Genomic DNA, 22,691 nt, shown 5'->3' with positions numbered 1-22,691 from the left:
CACTTTTCACTATATTTCCCATTGTGCACACTAACATAAGAAAATATTTTACACTACACTTTCCATTGAGCATACTAACACAAAAAAAAAAAAAAATCATTTTCACTTTTCATTTCACTTTCACTTTTGAAATGCACTAACCCCCACTATAGTGATGCCGCAAATGCTTTAACCACCTTCCCACGGTCGTTAAACAAACTTAGTACCATGGACTTGCGTATCTCCGAAAGGTGAACAAAAAACAAAAAATTAAAACATGGACGCTTGTACATTATCTAATCAAAGATGTTCGGAACGATCTTGAATTTATTAGTTGGGAAATAGATTTCTAAAGTTACATACTGATTTTGGGATATACCCTTGCCCACCTTTACATACTACCATCACAGTTAGCAACCTTATCATTTTCCACTCCACAATTAATGGCTGCGCATTACACCTAAACTCACGTCTCCACAGCCCACTTCTTGAACAGAATCACGAGCGATGTAATAGTAGTACAGGCTCTGTAACAAGACAATGACAACGAACTCTACTTAGTTCTCGGACTCTGACAGTGGATAAGGTGGACCTCCATGAAAAACCATTTCTTTGTTCACTGAAACTGGAAACGGGGATCTCCCTTTCTCGTGCCTACCCATTTCTACCACTGCTTTCTTCGTTTTTTCTCTGGCTTTCGTTTTCGGCCCATTACTGTTGGGATATACAAAGCTTTGGACAGCGAACCCAGAACATTCGACACAGGAAACGAGGGTGACAAAAATATCAGACGAAATCTCAAGCACAAGTTCCGATTGGCCGCTACAAGTCCACTTGGCATCAGTTTTAATCTTATCTTCTTTGATCTTCTTCCGAGATGGTTACAGCCATCCATCTCTTCTCTACCCAGCGAACGGCTATATATTCTGGCTCTTTCCAACCACTGGTCCTCCGCGGATCCAGAAATATCAGTTCAATTTCACTCACTCAGTCATAAGACAGGAAACAGCATCAACCTCTGCACGTTCATATCATGGCTCTTCAAACTGCTTTTCTGCCTTCTGCTTTCTCGCTAAGTAAAGAGGTAAGCAGCATGGCCACTAGCAAGTTCTGGATCTTCTTCGTTCTGCTTTTCTTCTTTTGATTTCTTTGTTATTGAGGAGTTCGTGTGCTGACCCATTTGGCTTTGCTGATAACGTTTGTAGGCCAAGTCGAATGCATCTGCCAAAGATACCGCCTTCATGGGAATTTCCCTCTTTGATCATCTCAAATCCGACTTCAATACCTCTTCCATCAAGATCAAGGTCTGTCTTTTGTTTAAAATTCATCTGCTTTCAGCAATCTTAATAGATCAAGAGGAAGTAGATTGTCTTCTCTGAGTGCTAAACACTGTCTTCTCTCTTCTTATCGAGGCTGTGGAGCTCCGGTTCATTGCTGACAGTTGAAAACTTCAGCATTACTAATTACAAATTTGAACAGTCACTTGGAGACACTTTGTATGCCTCCCATAAACGAGAGTTAATCACTGATGCATTCTTCTTTTTTAGATGGTGTTCCATGAATTGATGAAAGCCTTCAAATCCCAGTTATTTAGAGCAACATTTGTCTGAATGTGGCTAAATAAGTTCATTAAAACTTAACAAACTCGATTAGAGCAGTCTGGATGGCAGAAAATAGATGGTAAAAATCTGTAGAAACAAAATTTATTTATAACTTGCTGTTGGACTGCAGTCCTGCTGTAAACTTCAAAAACTAATCTGATCAAATAAGCTCGTTAGATTGCTTATTGAGGTATTTGATGGCGAACTTGCAGATGGATTATAACCAAAGGATGACTGCAGTCAGAGTGAGAGCCCAAACCGCAGTTACAACTCCATCAGTCAACAAGGCGTCACCTGAAGGAAAGAAGACATTAAGAAAGGGTAGTGTTATAGTCACTGGTGCTTCATCAGGTCTAGGTCTAGCAACAGCAAAGGCACTGGCGGATTCAGGGAAGTGGCACATCATAATGGCCTGCAGAGACTTCTTAAAGGCTGAGAGGGCAGCCAAATCAGCGGGCATTTCCAAGGAGAATTACACTGTAATGCACCTTGACCTTGCATCCCTTGACAGTGTCAGACAGTTTGTTGACAACTTCCGAAGGTCAGAGAGGCCCCTTGATGTGCTCGTCTGCAACGCTGCTGTCTATCTTCCAACAGCCAAGGAGCCCACCTACACAGCTGAAGGATTTGAATTGAGTGTTGGGACTAACCATCTTGGGCACTTCCTTCTTGCTCGACTGCTACTTGATGAATTGAAGAAATCTGACTACCCTTCAAAGCGACTAATCATTGTGGGCTCAATAACAGGTACTGTAAAACCATTCTCACTGAAAAGAGTATCGTCCTTTCTACTGCTTAATGCTTGCTTCTGACATGTCTGTTTACTTCCATAATTATCAGGAAACACAAACACCCTAGCAGGGAATGTGCCTCCCAAGGCTAATCTGGGAGACTTGAGAGGATTAGCAGGTGGTTTGAATGGGTTGAACAGTTCAGCCATGATAGATGGAGGGGAGTTTGATGGAGCCAAGGCTTACAAGGACAGCAAAGTTTGCAACATGTTGGCAATGCAGGAATTCCACAGGCGCTACCATGTGGAAACAGGGATAACCTTTGCTTCTCTCTACCCAGGCTGCATTGCCACCACCGGCCTGTTTAGGGAGCACATCCCCTTGTTCAGGCTCCTCTTCCCTCCCTTCCAGAAGTACATTACCAAAGGTTTTGTGTCCGAGGAAGAGGCTGGCAAAAGACTTGCACAGGTATGAAGCCCCCATAACAATAATTTGGCGCCAGAAACACCCCAAGTTGTGCATTACTAACTCAATTTTTTATGTGGTTCAGGTGGTCAGTGAACCTAGCCTAACTAAATCAGGTGTTTACTGGAGCTGGAACAAGAATTCTGCATCTTTTGAGAACCAGCTCTCACAAGAAGCCAGTGATGCGGATAAAGCTCGCAAAGTGTGGGAGCTCAGTGAAAAGCTTTGTGGCCTTGCTTAGGACAGACCTGTCATCCATGTAATCTAATCCTTTCTGTCCACAGCTCCTGCCATGGATAAAAAGAAAATATTTAGAAGAGTGGTTGGTCTCATGGCTTGGTAAAATAGAATTTTTGAGGACAAATAAAACTCGGGATTTACTTGACAGACAATGTATTTATTTAATTACTAAGAGTCCTAGAGCCTTGGTGTATTGACAACGAAGTAAAGATATAACACATCAGATAGAACAATAAAAAACAGCATTCTTCCTTCAAAAATTAGTTTGTTAATGTGAATTTGCTATTCCTTGTCCAGAATGACAGATGCTGCTTGTAAAACTTACGGGTGGTGTTGACCACTGTAACTTGAAGATCATAATTATACTCAAGTGAAACAGGACAAATTTTGAGTTTGAGTAGCCCCTGTTACAACTTCAGGGGCCTCAAGCTCTTTTCCATTCCACCTGCTCTTTAGGATTTCAGCTAATTAACAAAAAGGGGCCAAAAGAAGAAAGAAGGTTTTTAAGAAGAAAAAAAGGCAAGGCAATCAAGTTTGTTTCTGGCATCAATTTTCTGAATTTCTTAGCTAACAAAAAGTGGCATCCGGTACATGGCAGATGATAATCGGTGGAAGCCGAACTTGTTCTTGGACAGACAGGGTACATCATGAACTTCAAAAATAGCAAGCAAAAGCAGAAATGTGGAAAAGATAGCTTTAGCAGCAACACGTTTAGTAATCTGCATTTGCAGCTTCATCCCCATGTCTGTTCATAACAATCAAACGGGATAAGAAAAAAAGTCATCTTATCGTCTTATTGCAGACGATCTTTCCGTCCAAACCCGCAAGCATCTTCTCTACATAAGCACAGAGTTGAGCTGAGCCTCGGAATAACTCCCTATTGGTCTTCTTCTCCTTCCTTCACATTCCCCTCGGTGAACATGGATCAGATTCAGCACAAGCACCTCGACATCCGGGGCCTCAAACATCATGTCGCTGACATTGGGGCCGGTGATAAGCTTCCCCCTTTTCCCCGATCTCCGTTTTGCTCTGCTTTCAAGTTCTAAACTTATGATTTTGAAACAACTGCAGGGCCTGTCGTAGTGGTCTTCTTGCATGGATTTCCGGAGATATGGTACTCGTGGAGGTACCAGATGATCGCCGTAGCCAAGGCTGGACACCGAGCGATTGCGCCTGATTGGAGAGGCTATGGTCTCTCCCAGCAGCCTCCTCAGATTGAAAACGCGTCTCACTTGGACCTCTTGGATGATCTTCTCGCCATCCTCGACTCACTCGCCATACCCAAAGTAAGAAGCCATCGACCTCCGTCCATTCTTTCCAGTATTTTATCAGCTTCCATCATCCTTCCCTGTATCCCCTTTTTGGAATTCTAACAAAAAGCTTAATCTTTGACTGGAAGGCCTTTCTGGTCGCCAAGGATTTTGGAGTTGTACCGGCTAACCTGTTTACCGTCCTGCATCCGGAGAGGGTATCAGGTGTGACAGCCTTGGGGATTCCCTTGTTCCCTCCAGTCCCATCAGCACTCCAATTCGATCTCCTTCCGAGAGGGTTCTATGTGATAAGGTGGCAGGTGGTGTCGTTTACCTCTCCCTCCTTCAAACTTCCTCTGCTCGGCTCTACGCTCTTGCCTAACTGGGTCATCTCTTCCTTGTTGACGCAGGAACCCGGAAGAGCAGAAGCTGATTTCGGGCGTTTTGACACGAAGACAGTAGTGCGAAACATCTGTATTTTGTTCTCCGGCAGCGAACTTCAGGTGGCAGGCGACGATCAGTCATGGACTTGGTAGACCCTGCTACTCCTTTACCCAGTTGGTTTACTGAGGAGGACCTCGCAGCCTACAGCGCACTGTATGAGAACTCTGGGTTTCGCTATCCATTGCAAATTACTTATAGGTAATGCCTGTAAATAGACCCGCTGATCATAGAAGACTTTTCGATGCTTCCTGTAACTAAAATAATTGAACTGGCGCCCTGATTTTTAAGGTCTTTCTTGAAAGAGTCGATAGTTGAAGACCCCAAGATTGAAGTTCCTGCAATGCTGATCATGGGTGAGAAGGACTACGCGATGAAAATCCTAGGGTTCGGCGACAGCATAAGAAGCGGGAAGGTAAAGGGGTATGCGCCAGACTTGGAGATTGTACTCGTGCCTGAAGGAACTTACTTTGTTCAGGAGCAGTTTCCTGATGAGATCAACCAACTCCTCAACTTTGTTGATAAGCACATCCCATTGATATCTCTGTAGCAAAAAAAGGCAGAACACATTGAATTCCATAAACCTTGCATTTTGCTGCTACTTGTTTTCTATGAAAAGTGTGGTCGCCCAATAAAAAGAAAAACTCTGTAGCGTTCTGTGTTTACATCTTTAAATTTTAATTCTTGAAATGGTCCTTGCTGCGGTTTGATGGATAGTTGTTCTTTGCCGTCCACAACAATATTACCTCTGACGCAGAAGCAGACTGAAATAGTTTTTGCTTGGCTAAGAGTCAGAAGAGCAGAAAGAGATTTTCAGTGCTTTGACATGAACAGAGCTCATACATTCTGGTTTCTGGAACTGAATTTCCAGTAGCTTAAGAGAAGAGAAAGTTGAATTTCTGGAAATGAAAAAAAAAACTTCATTTACTTGTATTTCTTAATATGAGTACTCGTTGAATAGCACCTTGGTTCAATGGATTTCGTCAAGTTGGAATAGCAAATATTGTGTGCTCCGGAAATATTTAATATTTCTTTACCTTCTCGTAGTTGTAAACCAAGACTTTAGTGATTGATATTGCTTCAAGTCTGTTTATGAATGTTGTTAGTTTTAGGTTTTTTTATATGGGATATTGCTATTACAAATTTAAGCTTTTATTGGCTTAAAAATACAACCTGAACCTTTGGGTTTTATGTTCTGTTATCAGGTTCATGGAGCATGGTTGCCACCTTGGTTTGATTCAATCTCAGCTGTACTTTTGAAACATATAAACAAAATTTATTTTAAGTTTTTTGTTGTAATTTTCTGACTTTCTTTTTGTCATATTCTAGTCATTTGTTGTACGGCTCTGGAAGTGAGTATGGGAAACCTGTTGCTGATGCTGCTATTCAGAAGGTGCTAATGCGAGAAAAAAGTCAAAAAATTTAAACAAGTTTTTGCCTGGAACTGTCTTGGAGGTCTGGATGTTGTTTGTACAAAACAATTATTGAAGATAAACATCCATTAGAGATCGATCTCTAATAGATATTTATCTTGAATACTCCCCCTCAAGTTAGAGTGTATGTTAATGATACCCAACTTGTCGAGTAATGTATCAAATTGGGACGAAATTAACGTCTTAGTAAATAAGTCTATGGTTTTGGTCGTTGGTTCGTATATGGGTTGTCTTAATCATCCCTTCTTGAATCTTTTAACGAACTAAGTGTCAATCAATTTTGATGTGCTTAGTTCACTCATAAAAAAAATGGATTTGAGGCAATGTGTAGAGCAGCTTGGTTGTCACAATACAACATGATTGACTGAGTATGTATGATTTCCAAGTCTTTAGGAAGTTTTTCAACCAGGTAATTTCACAACATGTAGTTGTAATAGAACGATACTTTACCACAGCAGTTGATCGAGCCATCGTTGTTTGTTTATGGAAATGAGGTTTAATTGAAAATTTGGGACACGTATAACATTATAAAGAACCAAATTAAAAAAGAAAACCACTTGATCAACATGTATAACATTGGTATGAGAACCGTCTGGTAATTCTATTATTTTGTTCGTAATAGCTCTCCAAGAAGTAAGCAAGTCAGTGCAGCATACAATATGATCAGTGGCTCCACTATCGAGGATCAATGTGGCTTGCTTATGTGGAGAGGAGAAATAAAGAGTTTTACCTCAAAGTTCGGCATGGGTTGAAATTACCCACATGATTTGCCATAGATGACTTGTTATGACAAAGCATTTGTAATATCTACTGGCATTGTTCCTAAGTAAAAGGAAAGAATTGGAGATGTTCTTCTTCTCTGTGTGCTTGGTTGATGCTGTTTTTTTGAGTTTGCAACAATAATCAATTGTGATCTCTATTTTCGCAATAAGTACACTTCAAATGTGACTGACAATTTGCAACATTGTGACCATCTTTGTTACATTTTGTACAGGTGGAAGTACCACCTTTCTTGCTTGAATTCCTGATGGCAACAATTGTTGCCTCAAGTTGAACTATGCTCTTGCTTAAATTGTTGACGGCAAAAGTTGTTGCCTCAGGTTGAACTATGTTCCATGCTCTGTTTATCATATACTTCTTTATGCCAAACATGCATGAGCACGGGAAAATAAATTTTGCCAATTTTAGACAAATGGTCCATTATCAATATTTGCCCATGTACTGTAGTAAAAGATTCACTTAATCCCATGAGAAACTTGATGATTTTCTATGTTTCTCGATAGGATAGTTCTTCATTCATAGTTTCACAACGACAGTGTGAAATAGGACAAAGAGTATTTTGATCATCCCATAATCCTTTGAACTTGGTGAAATAGAAGCTAACAGACATATTATGTTGTATGCAATCATGAATTTCATTCTCAATGTGAAATAATTGAACGTTGTTTACCTAAGAAAAACTTTCACACAATTCATTCCACACTGCTTATGCTCCATCACAATAGAAGATACTAGATTTTTAGGAGCAAAACCTTCAAGGTTTCCAATAGAACAAAACTTGGCTCTTACACAATCCGATTATGAACTCCTAAAAGATCCTTCATCATATAGACATTTAATAGAAAAATTGATCTACTTGACCATTACTTGATCAGATCTAGTCTACGCCATTCATATTCTAAGCCAATTTATGAAAAAACCACGTACATCACACCTTGAGGCAACACATAGAGTCCTTTGATACTTGAAACAAACTCCAGGACAAGGTATTCTATTATCCTCCACAAGTACACTCCAATTAAATGTATTTTGTGATGCAGATTGGGTTCGTTGTAGGGACACAAGAAGGTTAGTAACAGGGTATTGTATATTCCTTGGAGTTAGAGGTAGTGCGAAAATCACCCGTTTCTTGGAAAATAAAGAAGCAAACAATGGTGGCTCAATCAATTGTCGAGGTAGCCGAGGCAGAGTATCGTTCTATGGCTACTACATGTTGTGAAATTACTTGGTTGAAAAACGTTTTGAAGGACTTGGAAATCGTGCATATTCAGCTAGTCATGTTATATTGTGGCAACCAAATTGCTCTACACAACACCTCAAATCCAGTCTTTCATGAGTGAACCAAGCACATCGAAATTGATTGTCACTTAGTTCGTGAAAAGATCTAAGAAATGATGATTAAAATAGCCCATATACGAACCAACGACCAAACTGCAAACTTATTCACTAAAGCATTGAGTTCGTCCGAAGTTGAGACATTACTCGACAAGTTGGATATCATTAACATACACTCCAACTTAAGGGGGAGTAAGGAAGATAACATCCATCAAAGATCTATTTAAGCTAAAACTCCATATCGAAGATAAACATCCATTAGAGATCTATTAAATATAGACATCTTAGTTGATTCGGTTTGTTTTCCATATGTATATAAATATGTAATCGATTTACATAATAATATTATAAAAAATTACAAGTTTTATCAACAACCTTATGAGGCTTGTAGCTCGTTGGAAGTCATTAGCAGAAAAGAGCATCTTATTAAATTCATTATCTTGTGTTATTAATAAAATAATATTTTTTACTATATTAAATTAGTGATTTAAGAATGGTAATTAAAACATTGTCAAAGTAAGTATTTGATCATTTATTTTATTTAATTATTCCATTTTATGTTAAAATATTTGTTATGTTATTTTTTTATTTTTTATTTATCTATTTTTTATAATTAATTAGTACACAATTGTCACACATAATTATTGTATTAATGTATAATAAATTGTAATAAGTGATTAATATAAAATATTATTAAATTTTATATTAGTGTAATAAACATATTTGTTTTAATTAATTATCTGTTTAGGTATTTATTCTATTTAAATATATTATAAAAAGTTATTTATTCTCTTATGTACATTATGTTTTTAATTTTGAAGCACCAACACCGAAAACTGTTTTCCAATACATACTAACAATGACTTTGAAATTTGAACTAATTCATTTATTTGAATTTAAACTTGAACTTAACCAAAAGTCGTCTGTCGGTTCATTATAGTCAAACGGGATAAGAAAAACATGGTTGAGGTCAGTTCAGATAATTAATTACAAGGTTACATCGCAACAGTCATCTTCCCATCTTATTGCAGAAGATCTATCACCAGTGAGTCGGCGATCTGCTCAGGAAAACGACAAGCAACCTTGACCTTTGGATCTCCGTCCAAAACCTGCAAGCATCTTCTCTGTATAAACACAGAGTTGAGCTGAGCCTCGGAATAAGTCCCTGATCTTCTTCTGTATAAACACAGAGTTGAGCTGATCTTCTTCTCCTTCCTTCACATTCCCCTCGGTGAACATGGATCAGATAAAGCACAAGCACCTCGACATCCGGGGCCTCAAGCTTCATGTTGCTGAAATTGGAGACGGTGATAAGCTTCCCCCTTTTCCCCGATCTCCGTGTTGCTCTGCTTTCAAGTTCTAAACTTTGATTTTGAAACAACTGCAGGGCCTGTCGTGGTGGTCTTCTTGCATGGATTTCCGGAGATATGGTACTCGTGGAGGTACCAGATGATCGCCGTAGCCAAGGCTGGGCACCGAGCGATTGCGCCTGATTGGAGAGGCTATGGTCTCTCCCAACAGCCTCCTCAGATTGAAAACGCGTCTCACTTGGACCTCGTGGATGATCTTCTCGCCATCCTCGACTCACTCGCCATACCCAGAGTAAGAAGCTATCGACCTTCGTCCAGCCTTTCCAGTATTTATCAGCTTCCATCATCCTTCCCTGTATCCCCCATTTTCGAATTCTAACAAAAAGCTTAATCTTTGACTGGAAGGCCTTTCTGGTCGCCAAGGATTTTGGAGTTGTACCGGCAAACGTGTTTACCGTCCTGCATCCGGAGAGGGTATCAGGTGTGACAACCTTGGGGATTCCCTTGTTCCCTCCAGTCCCATCAGCACTCCAATTCGATCTCCTTCCGAGAGGGTTCTATGTGATAAGGTGGCAGGTGGTATCGTTTACCTCTCCCTCCTTCAACCTTACTCTGCTCGGCTCTATACTCTTGCCTAACTGGGTCATCTCTTCCTTGTTGACGCAGGAACCCGGAAGAGCAGAAGCAGATTTCGGGCGTTTTGACACGAAGACAGTAGTGCGAAACATCTATATTTTGTTCTCCGGCAGCGAACTTCAGGTTGCAGGCGACGATCAGGAGATCATGGACTTGGTAGACCCTGCTACTCCTTTACCCAGTTGGTTTACTGAGGAGGACCTCGCAGCCTACAGCGCACTGTATGAGAACTCTGGGTTTCGCTATCCTTTGCAAATTACTTATAGGTAATGCCTGTAAATAGATCCGCTGATCAAAGAAGACTTTTCGATGCTTCCTGTAACTAAAATAATTGAACTGGTGCCCTGTTTTTTAAGGTCTTTCTTGAAAGAGTCGATAGTTGAAGACCCCAAGATTGAAGTTCCTGCAATGCTGATCATGGGTGAGAAGGACTACGCGAAGAAAATCCTAGGGTTCGGCGACAGCATAAGAAGCGGGAAGGTAAAGGAGTATGCGCCAGACTTGGAGATTGTACTGGTGCCTGAAGGAACTCACTTTGTTCAGGAGCAGTTTCCTGATGAGATCAACCAACTCCTCCTCAACTTTGTTGATAAGCACATCCCATTGATATCTCTGTAGCAAAAAAAGGCAGAACACATTGAATTCCAAAAAACCTTGCATTTTGCTGCTGCTTGTTTTCTATGAAAAGTGCGGTCGCCCAATAAAAAGAAAAACTCTGTAGCGTTCTGTGTTTACATCTTTAAATTTTAATTCTTGAAATGGTCCTTGTCTGTGGTTTGATGGATAGTTGTTCTTTGCCATCCACAACAATATTACCTCAGATGCGGAAGCAGATTGAAATGTTTTTGCTTTGCTAAGAGTCAGAAGAGCTGAAAGAGCTTTTCAGTGCTTTGACATGAACTAAGTGATCAAGAGCTCATACATTCTGGTTTCTGGAACTGAATTTCCAGTAGCTTAAGAGAAGAAGAACATGAATTTCCTCGACTCCTGGTCCTTTTTCTTTTTCCCTTTTTCTGTTACTTCCTTAGATCCTGTCTTCCCCCATCATGACTACTGACTAAACTCTGCAAACACCCCATTATGAAAACAAATTGGCTGTAACTTCTTTTGCCAAATTAACAGTAACATGTTGAACTTTGACGGATCTGCATAATGTGTTAGATTTATAATTTGGTTAAATGGTTCTTTGTTTTCTTAATAGGAGGAAGTAACTGACTGTTTTTCTCTTTTTAAGAGTACTTGGGGACAAACGATCATCAACTGCCATAGGTAAGTAATGATCGTAATATTTAATGGAGAGAATTGGATTACAATATGAGCTTAACAATCTGTACTAAAAAACACTAAAAATTATGATGTGTAGAGCAGTTTGGTTGTCACAATATAACATGACTAACTTAGTATATACGATTTCTAAGTCCTTAAGAAGTTTTTCAACCAGGTAATTTTACAACATGTAATAGTTATAGAAACGATACTCTGCCTTAACAGTTAATTGAGCCACCGTTGTTTGCTTATGGAAATAAAGTTTAATTGAAAAATTGGGACATATATAACATTATGAAAAACCAAACTAGAAGAGAAAACAACTTAGACCAATATGTATAACATTGGCATGAGAACCATCCAGTAATTCCTATGTTTTGTTTGTAATAGTTCTCCAAGACATAAGCAAGTCAGGGTAACAAACAATATGATCAATGGCTCCACTATCGAGGATCCATGTGGCTTGCTTATATGGAGAGGAGAAGTAAAAAACTTTATCTGAAAGTTTGACAAGGGTTGAGGAGTTACCCACATGATTTGTCATGGATGACTTATTATGACTAAGCATTTGTAATATCTGTTAGCATTGTTCCTAAGTAAAATGGAAGGAATTGGAGATTTTCTTCTTCTCTATGTGCTTAGTTGATTTTGCTTTCTTGAGTTTGCCACAGTAATCAACTGTGTGACTCCTATTTCCGCAATAAGCGCACTTCAAATGTGACTAAAAATTTGTAGCATCGTGACCATCTTTGTTACATTTTGTACACGTGGAAGTACCACCTTTCTTGCTTGAATTCCTGACGGCAATAACTGCTGCCTCAGGTTGAACTATGCTCTTGCTTGAATTGTTGACGGCAAAAATTGCTGCCTTACGTTGAACTATGCTCTATTCATCAGATACTTCTTTCTATCGTTCATGCATGAGCACGATGAAATAAACTTTGCCAATCTTAGGCAAATGGTCCATTGTCAATATCTGCCCGCATACTGTAGTAACAGATTCACTTAATCCGATGAGAAACTTGATGATTTTTCGTGTTTCTCGATAGGATAGTTCATATTTCATAGTTCCACAACAATTGTGTGAAATAGGACAAAGAATATCTTGCTCATCCCATAATCCTTTGAGTTTAGTGAAATGGGAGCTAACTGACATATTATGTTGTATGCAATCATGTATTTCATTCTCAATGTGAAATAATTGAACGTTGTTTACCTGAGAAAAACGTTCACACAGTTCCTTTCACACTGTTTGTGCTCCATCACAATAGAAGACTTTGGATTTCTAGGAGCAAAACTTGGCTTTTACACAATCTGATGGCGAACTCCTAAAAGATCCTTCATCATACAGACGTCTAGTGGGAAGATTGATCTACTTACCCATTACTAGACCAGATTTAGTCAATGTCATCCATGTTCTAAGCCAATTTATGGAAAAACCACGTATTGAGGCAGCACATAGAGTCCTTCGATACCTGAAACAAACTCTAAGACAAGGTATTCTATTATCCTCCACCATTACACTCCAATTAAATGCATTTTGTGATGCAAATTGGACTCAATGCAGGGACACAAGAAGGTCAGTAATAGGGTATTGTATATTGTTTGGTCAATCACCTGTTTCTTGGAAACAAAGAAGCAAACAACGGTGGCTCGATCAACTGTCGAGGCAGAGTATCGTTCTATGCCTACTACATGTTGTAAAATTACCCGGTTGAAAATTGTTTTGAAGGACTTGGAAACCGTACATACTCAGCCAATCATGTTATATTGTGCCAACCAAATTGCTCTACACATCACCTCAAATCGGGTCTTTCATGAGCGAACCAAACACATCGAAATTGATTGTCACTTAGTTCGGAAAAATATTCAAGAAGGGATGATTAAGATAGCCCATATACGACCCAATGACCAAACTGCAGACATATTCACAAAGGCATTAAGTTTGTCCCAATTTGAGACATTACTCGACAAGTTGGGTATCATTAACATACAGTCTAACATAAGAGGGAGTATTGAAGATAAACATCCATCAAAGATTTGTTGAAGCTAAAAATCCATATTGAAGATAAACATCCATCAGAAATCTATTGAATATAGATTTCTTAGTTAATACAGTTTTTTTTCATATGTATATAAACATGTAATCGGTGTACATAATAATATTATCAGAAATTACAAGTTTATCAACAACCTTATGAATCTTGTAGCTTGTGTTGGAAGTCATTAGCTGAAAATAACATCTTATTAAATTCATTATCTTGTGTTATTAATAAAATTATATATTTATTTTTTATTGTATTAAATTAGTGATTTAAGAGTGGTAATTAAAACATTATTAAAGTAATTATTTGATCAATTATTTAATTTAATTATTCCAATTTTATTTTAAAATATTTCTTATATTATTTTTTACTTTTTATTTATCTATTTTTTATAATTAATTAGTACACAGTTAATTGTCACACGTAATTATTGTATTAATGTATAATAAATTAAAATAATTAATTAATATAATATATTATTTAATTAATAATTTTTAATATTTTAATACTACATTAAATTACTTATTAGTGTAAAAAATATATTTGTTTTAGTTAATTATCTGTTTAGATATTTATTTTATTTAAATATATTATAAAAAATTACTCATCCTCTTATTTATATTATATTTTCCTTTTCGAGGCAAAACGTGTTTTTTGGTGTGCTAAAAACCGGTTAGGAATCAAAGTTGTGGGTTACCTCACAATAGTCTATCTTCTCATCTTTAACCTCTAAGTCAGCGATCTGCTCAAGAAAACGACAAGCAACCTTGACCTTAAACCATCTTCTCTGTATAAATACAGATTTGAGCTCAGCCTCTTCACTGTTGGTCTTCTTCTTCTTCCTACACATTCCCCTCGGTGAACATGGATCAGATACAGCACAAGCACCTTGACATCCGGGGCCTCAAGCTTCATGTCGCTGAAATTGGAGCCGGTGATAAGCTTCCCCCTTTCCCCAATATCCCTTTTGCTCTGCTTTCAAGTTCTAAACTTTTGATTTTGAAACAACTGCAGGGCCTGTCGTGGTGGTCTTCTTGCATGGATTTCCGGAGATATGGTACTCGTGGAGATATCAGATGATTGCCGTAGCCAAGGCTGGGCACCGAGCGATTGCGCCTGATTGGAGGGGCTATGGTCTCTCCCAACAGCCTCCTCAGATCGAAAACGCGTCTTACTTGGACCTCGTGGATGATCTACTCGCCATCCTCGACTCCCTCGCCATACCCAGAGTAAGAAGCCATCGACCTCCGTCCATCCTTTCCAGTATTTTATCAGCTTCCATCATCCTTCCCTGTATCCCCCTTTTTCGAATTCTAACAAAAAGCTTAATCTTTGACTGGAAGGCCTTTCTGGTCGCCAAGGATTTTGGAGTTGTACCGGCAAACCTGTTTACCGTCCTGCATCCGGAGAGGTATCAGGTGTGACAACCTTGGGGGTTCCCTTGTTCCCTCCAGTCCCATCAGCACTCCAATTCGATCTCCTTCCGAGAGGGTTCTATGTGATAAGGTGGCAGGTGGTATCGTTTACCTCTCCCTTCTTCAACCTTCCTCTGCTCGGCTCTATACTCTTGCCTAACTGGGTCATCTCTTCCTTGTTGACGCAGGAACCCGGAAGAGCAGAAGCAGATTTCGGGCGTTTTGACACGAAGACAGTAGTGCGAAACATCTATATTTTGTTCTCCGGCAGCGAACTTCAAGTCGCAGGCGACGATCAGGAGATCATGGACTTGGTAGACCCTGCTACTCCATTACCCAGTTGGTTTACTGAGGAGGACCTCGCAGCCTACAGCGCACTGTATGAGAACTCTGGGTTTCGCTATCCATTGCAAATTACTTATAGGTAATGCCTGTAAATAGACCCGCTGATCAAAGAAGACTTTTCGATGCTTCCTGTAACTAAAATAGTTGAACTGGCGCCCTGTTTTTGAAGGTCATTCTTGAAAGAATCGATAGTTGAAGACCCCAAGATTGAAGTTCCTGCAATGCTGATCATGGGTGAGAAGGACTATGCGATGAAAATCCTAGGGTTCGGCGACAGCATAAGAAGCGGGAAGTGAAGGAGTATGCGCCAGACTTGGAGATTGTACTCGTGCCTGAAGGAACTCACTTTGTTCAGGAGCAGTTTCCTGATGAGATCAACCAACTCCTCCTCAACTTTGTTGATAAACACATCCCATTGATATCTCTGTAGCAAAAAAAGGCAGAACACATTGAATTCCATAAACCTTGCATTTTGCTGCTGCTTGTTTTCTATGAAAAGTGTGGTCACCCAATAAAAAGAAAAACTCTGTAGCGTTCTGTGTTTACATCTTTAAATTTTAATTCTTGAAATGGTCCTTGTCTGTGGTTTGATGGATAGTTGTTCTTTGCTATCCACAACAATATTACCTCAGATGCGGAAGCAGACTGAAATGTTTTTGCTTTGCCTAAGAGTCAGAAGAGCAGAAAGAGGTTTTCAGTGCTTTGACATGAACTAAGTGATCAAGAGCTCAGACATTCTGGTTTCTGGAACTGAATTTCCAGTAGCTTGAGAGAAGAAGAACATGAATTTCCTCGACTCCTGGTCCGTCTCCTTTTTACCTTTTTCCGTTTCTTCCTTCGATCCTGTCTTCCCCCATCATGACTACTGACTAAACTCCGCAAATACCCCATTATGAAAACAAATCTACTGTAACTTCTTTTGCCAAATTAACAGTAACATGTTGAACTTTGACGGATCTGAATAATGTGTTAGATTTATAATTTGAATAAATGGTTCTTTACTTTCTTAATAGGAGGAAGTAACTGACTGTTTTTCTCTTTTTAAGAGTGCTTGGGGACAAACAATCATCAACTGCCATAGGTAAGTAATGATCGTAATATTTAATGGAGAGATTTGGATTACAATATGAGCTCAACAATCTGCACTAAAAAACATGTGATGTATAGCAGTTTAGTTGTCACAATACAACATGACTAACTTATTATATACGATTTCTATGTCCTTAAGAAGTTTTTCAACCAGGTAATTTCACAACATGTAATAGTTATAGAAACGATACTTTGCCTCGGCAGTTGATTGAGCCACCGTTGTTTGCTTACGGAAATAATGTTTAATTAAAAAATTGGGACATATATAACATTATGAAAAACCAAACTAGAAGAGAAAACCACTTGACCAATATGTATAACATTGGCATGAAAACCATTCGATAATTCCAATGTTTTGTTCGTAATAGTTCTCCAAGACATAAGCAAGTCAGGGTAGCAAACAATATGATCAATGGTTCCACTATCGAGGATCCATGTGGCTTGCTTATGTGGAGAGGAGAAGTAAAAAGCTTTATCTGAAAGTTCGACAAGGGTTGAGGAGTTACCCACATGATTTGTCATAGATGACTTGTTATGACTAAGCATTTGTAATATCTGTTAGCATTGTTCCTAAGTAAAAGGGAAGGAATTGGAGATGTTCTTCTTCTCTATGTGCTTAGTTGATTTTGTTTTCTTAAGTTTGCAACAGTAATCAACTGCATGACTCCTATTTCCGCAATAAGTGTACTTCAAATGTGATTGACAATTTGTAGCTTCATGACCGTCTTTGTTACATTTGGTATAGGTGGAAGTACCACCTTTCTTGCTTGAATTCCTGACGGCAACAACTGCTGCCTCAGGTTGAACTATGCTCTTGCTTGAATTGTTGACGACAAAAGTTGTTACCTCAGGTTCAACTATGCCCTGTTCATTAGATACTTCTTTCTATCGTTCATGCCTGAGCACGAGGAAATAAACCTTGCCAATCTTAAGGCAAATGGTCCATTGTTAATATCTGCCCACACTGTAGTAAAAGATTCACTTAATCCGATGAGAAACTTGATGATTTTCCGTGTTTCTCGATAAGATAGTTCATATTTCATAGTTCCACAACGACAGTGTGAAATAGGACAAAGAATATCTTGCTCATCCTATAATCCTTTGAGCTTAGTGAAATGGGAGCTAACTGACATATTATGTTGTATGCAATCATGTATTTCATTCTCAATGTGAAATAATTGAACGTTGTTTACCTGAGAAAAATGTTCACACACTTCATTTCACACTGTTTGTGCTCTATCACAATAGAAGACGTTGGATTTCTAGGAGCAAAACTTGGCTTTTACACAATCCGATGGTGAACTCCTAAAAGATCTTTCATCATACAGACGTCTAGTGGGAAGATTGATCTACTTACCCATTACTAGACCAGATTTAGTCAACGCCATCCATGTTTTAAGCCAATTTATGGAAAAACCACGTACACCACACCTTGAGGCAGCACATAGAGTCCTTCGATACCTGAAACAAACTCTAAGACAAGGTATTCTATTATCCTCCACCAGTACACTCCAATTAAATGTATTTTGTGATGCAAATTGGACTCGATGCAAGGACACAAGAAGGTCAATAATTGGGTATTGTATATTTTTTGGTCAATCACCTGTTTCTTGGAAAACAAAGAAGCAAACAATGGTAGCTCGATCAACTGCCGAGGCAGAGTATCTTTTTATGCCTACTACATGTTGTAAAATTACCTGATTGAAAATTGTTTTGAAGGACTTGGAAATCGTACATACTCAGCCAGTCATGTTATATTGTGCCAACCAAATTGCTCTACACATCACCTCAAATCGGGTCTTTCATGAGTGAACCAAACACATCGAAATTGATTGTCACTTAGTTCGAAAAAATATTCAAGAATGGATGATTAAGATAGCCCATATACGACCCAACGACCAAACTGCAGACTTATTCACAAAGGCATTGAGTTTGTCCCAATTTGAGACATTACTCGACAATTTGGGTATCATTAACGTACACTCCAACGTAAGAGGGAGTATTTGAAGATAAACATTCATCAAAGATTTATTGAAGCTAAAACTCCAGATTGAAGATAAACATCCATCAGAGATCTATTAAATATAGACTTCTTAGTTGATACGGGTTTTTTTTTTCATATGTATATAAATATGTACGGTTTACATAATAATATTATCAAAAATTACAAGTTTATCAACAACCTTATGAGTCTTGTAGCTTGTGTTGGAAGTCATTAGCTGAAAATAGCATCTTATTAAATTCATTATCTTGTGTTATAAATAAAATAATATATTTATTTTTTACTGTATTAAATTAGTGATTTAAGAGTGGTAATTAAAACATTGTTAAAGTAAGCATTTGATCAATTATTTTATTTAATTATTCTATTTTTATTTTAAAATATTCCTTATGTTATTTTTTTACTTTTTATTTATCTATTTTTTATAATTAGTTAGTACACACTTAATTGTCACACGTAATTATTGTATTAATGTATAATAAATTATAATAATTAATTAATATAATATATTATTTAATTAATAAATTTTAATATTTTAATATACATTAAATTACTTATTAATGTACAAAATATGTTTGTTTTGGTTAATTATCTATTTAAGTTTTTATTTTATTTAAATATATTATAAAAAATTACTCGTTCTCTAGTTTAAATTATATTTTTTATTTTGAGGCAAAACGTGTTTTTTTGGTGTACTTAAAACCGGTTAGGAATCAAAGTTGTGGGTTACCTCACTGTAGTCTATCTTCTCATCTTTCACCTCTTAGTCAGCGATCTGCTCAGGAAAACGACAAGCAACCTTGACCTTAAAGCATCTTCTCTGTATAAATACATATTTGAGCTGAGCCTCGGAATAACTCCCTGTTGGTCTTCTTCTCCTTCCTTCACATTCCCCTCGGTGAACATGGATCAGATACAGCACAAGCACCTCGACATCCGGGGCCTCAAGCTTCATGTCGCTGAAATTGGAGCCGGTGATAAGCTTCCCCCTTTTCCCCAATCTCCCTTTTGCTCTGCTTTCAAGTTCTAAACTTTTGATTTTGAAACAACTGCAGGGCCTGTCGTGGTGGTCTTCTTGCATGGATTTCCGGAGATATGGTACTCGTGGAGATATCAGATGATCGCCGTAGCCAAGGCTGGGCACCGAGCGATTGCGCCTGATTGGAGAGGCTATGGTCTCTCCCAACAGCCTCCTCAGATCGAAAACGCGTCTTACTTGGACCTCGTGGATGATCTACTCGCCATCTTCGACTCCCTCGCCATACCCAGAGTAAGAGGCCATTGACCTCCGTCCATCCTTTCCAGTATTTTATCAGCTTCCATCATCCTTCCCTGTATCCCCCTTTTTCGAATTCTAACAAAAAGCTTAATCTTTGACTGGAAGGCCTTTCTGGTCGCCAAGGATTTTGGAGTTGTACCGGCTAACCTGTTTACCGTCCTGCATCCGGAGAGGGTATCAGGTGTGACAACCTTGGGGATTCCTTTGCTCTCTCCAGTCCCATCAGCACTCCAATTCGATCTCCTTCCGAGAGGGTTCTATGCTATAAGGTGGCAGGTGGTGTCGTTTACCTCTGCCTCCTTCAACCTTACTCTGCTCGGCTCAACGCTCTTGCCTAACTGGGTCATCTCTTCCTGTTGACGCAGGAACCCGGAAGAGCAGAAGCTGATTTCGGGCGTTTTGACACGAAGACAGTAGTGCGAAACATCTATATTTTGTTCTCCGGCAGCGAACTTCAGGTTGCAGGCGACGATCAGGAGATCATGGACTTGGTAGACCCTGCTACTCCTTTACCCAGTTGGTTTACTGAGGAGGACCTCGCAGCCTACAGCGCACTGTATGAGAACTCTGGTTTTCGCTATCCATTGCAAATTACTTATAGGTAATGCCTGTAAATAGACCCGCTGATCAAAGAAGACTTTTCGATGCTTCGTGTAACTAAAATAATTGAACTGGCGCCCTGTTTTTTAAGGTCATTCTTGAAAGAGTCGATAGTTGAAGACCCCAAGATTGAAGTTCCTGCAATGCTGATCATGGGTGAGAAGGACTACGCGATGAAAACCCTCGGCGATAGCATAAGAAGCGGGAAGGTAAAGGAGTATGCGCCAGACTTGGAGATTGTACTCGTGCCTGAAGGAACTCACTTTGTTCAGGAGCAGTTTCCTGATGACATCAACCAGCTCCTCCTCAACTTCGTTCATAAGCACATCCCATTGATATCTTTGTAGCAAAAAAGCAGAACACATTGAATTCCATAAACCTTGCATTTACTGCTGCTTGTTTTCTATGAAAAGTCTGGTCGCCCAATAAAAAGAAAAACTCTGTCGCGTTCTGTGTTTACATCTTTAAATTTTAATTCTTGAAATGGTCCTTGTCTGCGTTCGATGGATAGTTATTCTTAACCGTCCACAACAATATTACCTCAGACGCAGAAGCACACGGAAATAGTTTTTGCTTTGTTAAGAGTCAGAATAGCCGAAGGAGATTTTCAGTGCTTTGACATGAACAGAGTGGTCAGGAGCTCATACATTCCGGTTTCTGGAACTGAATTTCCAGTAGCTTAAGAGGAGAAGAACTTGAATTTCCTCAAACTCCTCGTCTTTTTCCTTTTTACCTTTTTCTGTTTCCTCCTTAGATCTTCTAATCTTCCCCCATCATGACTAATGTCCTTTTACCCTTTTTCTGTTTCTTCATTAGATCTTCTAGTCTTCCCCCATCATGAACTATGCAAACACCCCATTATGAATTTCTTATCGAGGAAAGAACCTATAGAATATAGGAATGAAGAATAATATTACCGTGATTATTATTGATCAGGTGTAAACTATTTATAGAATTACATAGATATTGTAGGTGATTAGGACTCTACAATTTGATTCTATCTCTAATTCAAACACTTATTTTTATCTCTATCATTATCTTTATATCTATCACTATGTTTATCTTTATCTCTATCATGCCCCTGCAAGATGGAGCTCCGAGAGAAGAATTCAATCTTTATCTTCAAAAAGAGAAGCATGTTCTTGGCATTGGTTTGGAGAGAGTAGTAGCACTGGTAGCAATTGAGTAGAGCAACAACACTGGTAGCGGTTGAGTAGAGTAGTAGCACTGGAGGCAGAAGGCAGACGAAATTGCATCGTCTAGAGGAAGAGCAGCGGCACTGGAGGCGGCTAGGGCAGACGGAATCGCATCGTCTGGTGGAAGGGCAGCGGCACAGGAGGCGGTTGGGTTATACGAAATTGCATTGTCTAATGGAAGAGCAACGACACTGGAGGCAGCTGGTGTGGACGGAATTTCATCATCTGGTGGGAGATCAGTGGCACTAGAGGCAGTTGGTACTGACGGAATTGCATCGTCTAGTGGAAGAACAGCGGCTGGAGCGGACGGAATCGCATCGTTAGTAGGAAGGGCAGTGGCTAGGGTGGACATAATTGCATCATTCGGTGGAAAGACAGCGGGTGGGGCGGACGGAATCACATCGTCTAGATAGGATGAAGAGGTTCTTGACCGAGTTTCTTTTTTTTTTTAATAAAAAATGCTACACGTGTGAAAGCCCACATGCGAATTTGCACCTTGCGCGGGACGGCGCGTCCAAGGGGGAAAATATTTTCCCCCCTTGAACTTAGGTCGGCATTGTGGCGGGAGGGGTTAACGGTGGCAGGCACCAGCGTTCTACCAATTTCGGCGGTAAATTGGCAATGAGAGAAGAGAGAAGGAAGAGTGGGAGGTTCTGTGTGGCGTATAGGGGCTATCGACACTGTGACCGAAGAGGCGAATGGCGTCGACGACAACGACGACGACGGTGTTGGCGAGACAGAATCGCGACGAAGACAGAGGTGGCAACAACATCAGAAGAGACGAGGGGTTCAATGTGGGCGGGGAACTCTGGGGGGTTGTCACTATGGTCGTCGGGGCGAACGGTGGCTTCGGGGGGAGGGGGTAAAATAGGTCGGCTGAGAGAGGTTATTGTGCGGCGTTGGCGATGGAGTTGTCGACAGAGCAGACAACGACGACAACAAGGTGACGACAACTAGGATGTCGGGCGAAATGGTGGAGGCTGTTTTTTTTTTCAAAAATACCTCCGACGAGATTGCACAAAGAAATAGAAGAAAAAATTCCAGGTATGGGCAGCGGCAATGGGCTGCATCTACGGAGGCTGCTTCCGATAAGGATTTCCAGCAACGACAGACTGGTTCTGATTAATCGATCGAAAACTCTGATACCATATAGAATATAGGAATGAAGAATAATATTACCGTAATTATTATTGATCAGGTGTAAACTATTTATAGAATTACACAGAGATTGTAGGTAATTTGGATTCTACAAT

The 22,691-nt window shown here is 39.4% G+C and overlaps 3 protein-coding genes and 2 pseudogenes across 3 annotated transcripts; all 5 read left to right on the top strand.

The window, feature by feature from the left end:
• Positions 1-895: 895 nt before the first annotated feature.
• Positions 896-3,276, top strand: LOC137939009 (protochlorophyllide reductase-like). Its single transcript, XM_068784166.1, has 5 exons — positions 896-1,063; positions 1,185-1,283; positions 1,793-2,327; positions 2,421-2,779; positions 2,862-3,276. The coding sequence occupies exons 1-5, from the start codon at positions 1,013-1,015 to the stop codon at positions 3,015-3,017; spliced, it is 1,200 nt and encodes a 399-aa protein (XP_068640267.1). The 5' UTR covers positions 896-1,012; the 3' UTR covers positions 3,018-3,276.
• A 660-nt stretch (positions 3,277-3,936) lies between these two features.
• Positions 3,937-5,350, top strand: LOC137939507 (uncharacterized; annotated as a pseudogene).
• Positions 5,351-9,292: 3,942 nt separating this feature from the next.
• Positions 9,293-11,133, top strand: LOC137938958 (uncharacterized). The gene is made up of 5 exons (XM_068784090.1): positions 9,293-9,562; positions 9,643-9,857; positions 9,971-10,141; positions 10,232-10,467; positions 10,558-11,133. The coding sequence occupies exons 1-5, from the start codon at positions 9,493-9,495 to the stop codon at positions 10,817-10,819; spliced, it is 954 nt and encodes a 317-aa protein (XP_068640191.1). The 5' UTR covers positions 9,293-9,492; the 3' UTR covers positions 10,820-11,133.
• Positions 11,134-14,361: 3,228 nt separating this feature from the next.
• Positions 14,362-15,989, top strand: LOC137939271 (uncharacterized; annotated as a pseudogene).
• Positions 15,990-19,257: 3,268 nt separating this feature from the next.
• On the top strand, positions 19,258-20,680 carry LOC137939501 (uncharacterized). Its single transcript, XM_068784787.1, has 5 exons — positions 19,258-19,337; positions 19,419-19,633; positions 19,748-19,918; positions 20,008-20,243; positions 20,334-20,680. The coding sequence occupies exons 1-5, from the start codon at positions 19,268-19,270 to the stop codon at positions 20,587-20,589; spliced, it is 948 nt and encodes a 315-aa protein (XP_068640888.1). The 5' UTR covers positions 19,258-19,267; the 3' UTR covers positions 20,590-20,680.
• Positions 20,681-22,691: the final 2,011 nt, after the last annotated feature.

Source organism: Aristolochia californica, unplaced genomic scaffold (assembly GCF_029961685.1).
Source record: "Aristolochia californica isolate CCGP_79_NKW_82.1479 unplaced genomic scaffold, dmAriCali1.0.hap1 SCAF_8, whole genome shotgun sequence".
Taxonomy (NCBI): Eukaryota; Viridiplantae; Streptophyta; class Magnoliopsida; order Piperales; family Aristolochiaceae; genus Aristolochia; species Aristolochia californica.
This window is presented reverse-complemented; position numbering and strand designations above follow the sequence as displayed.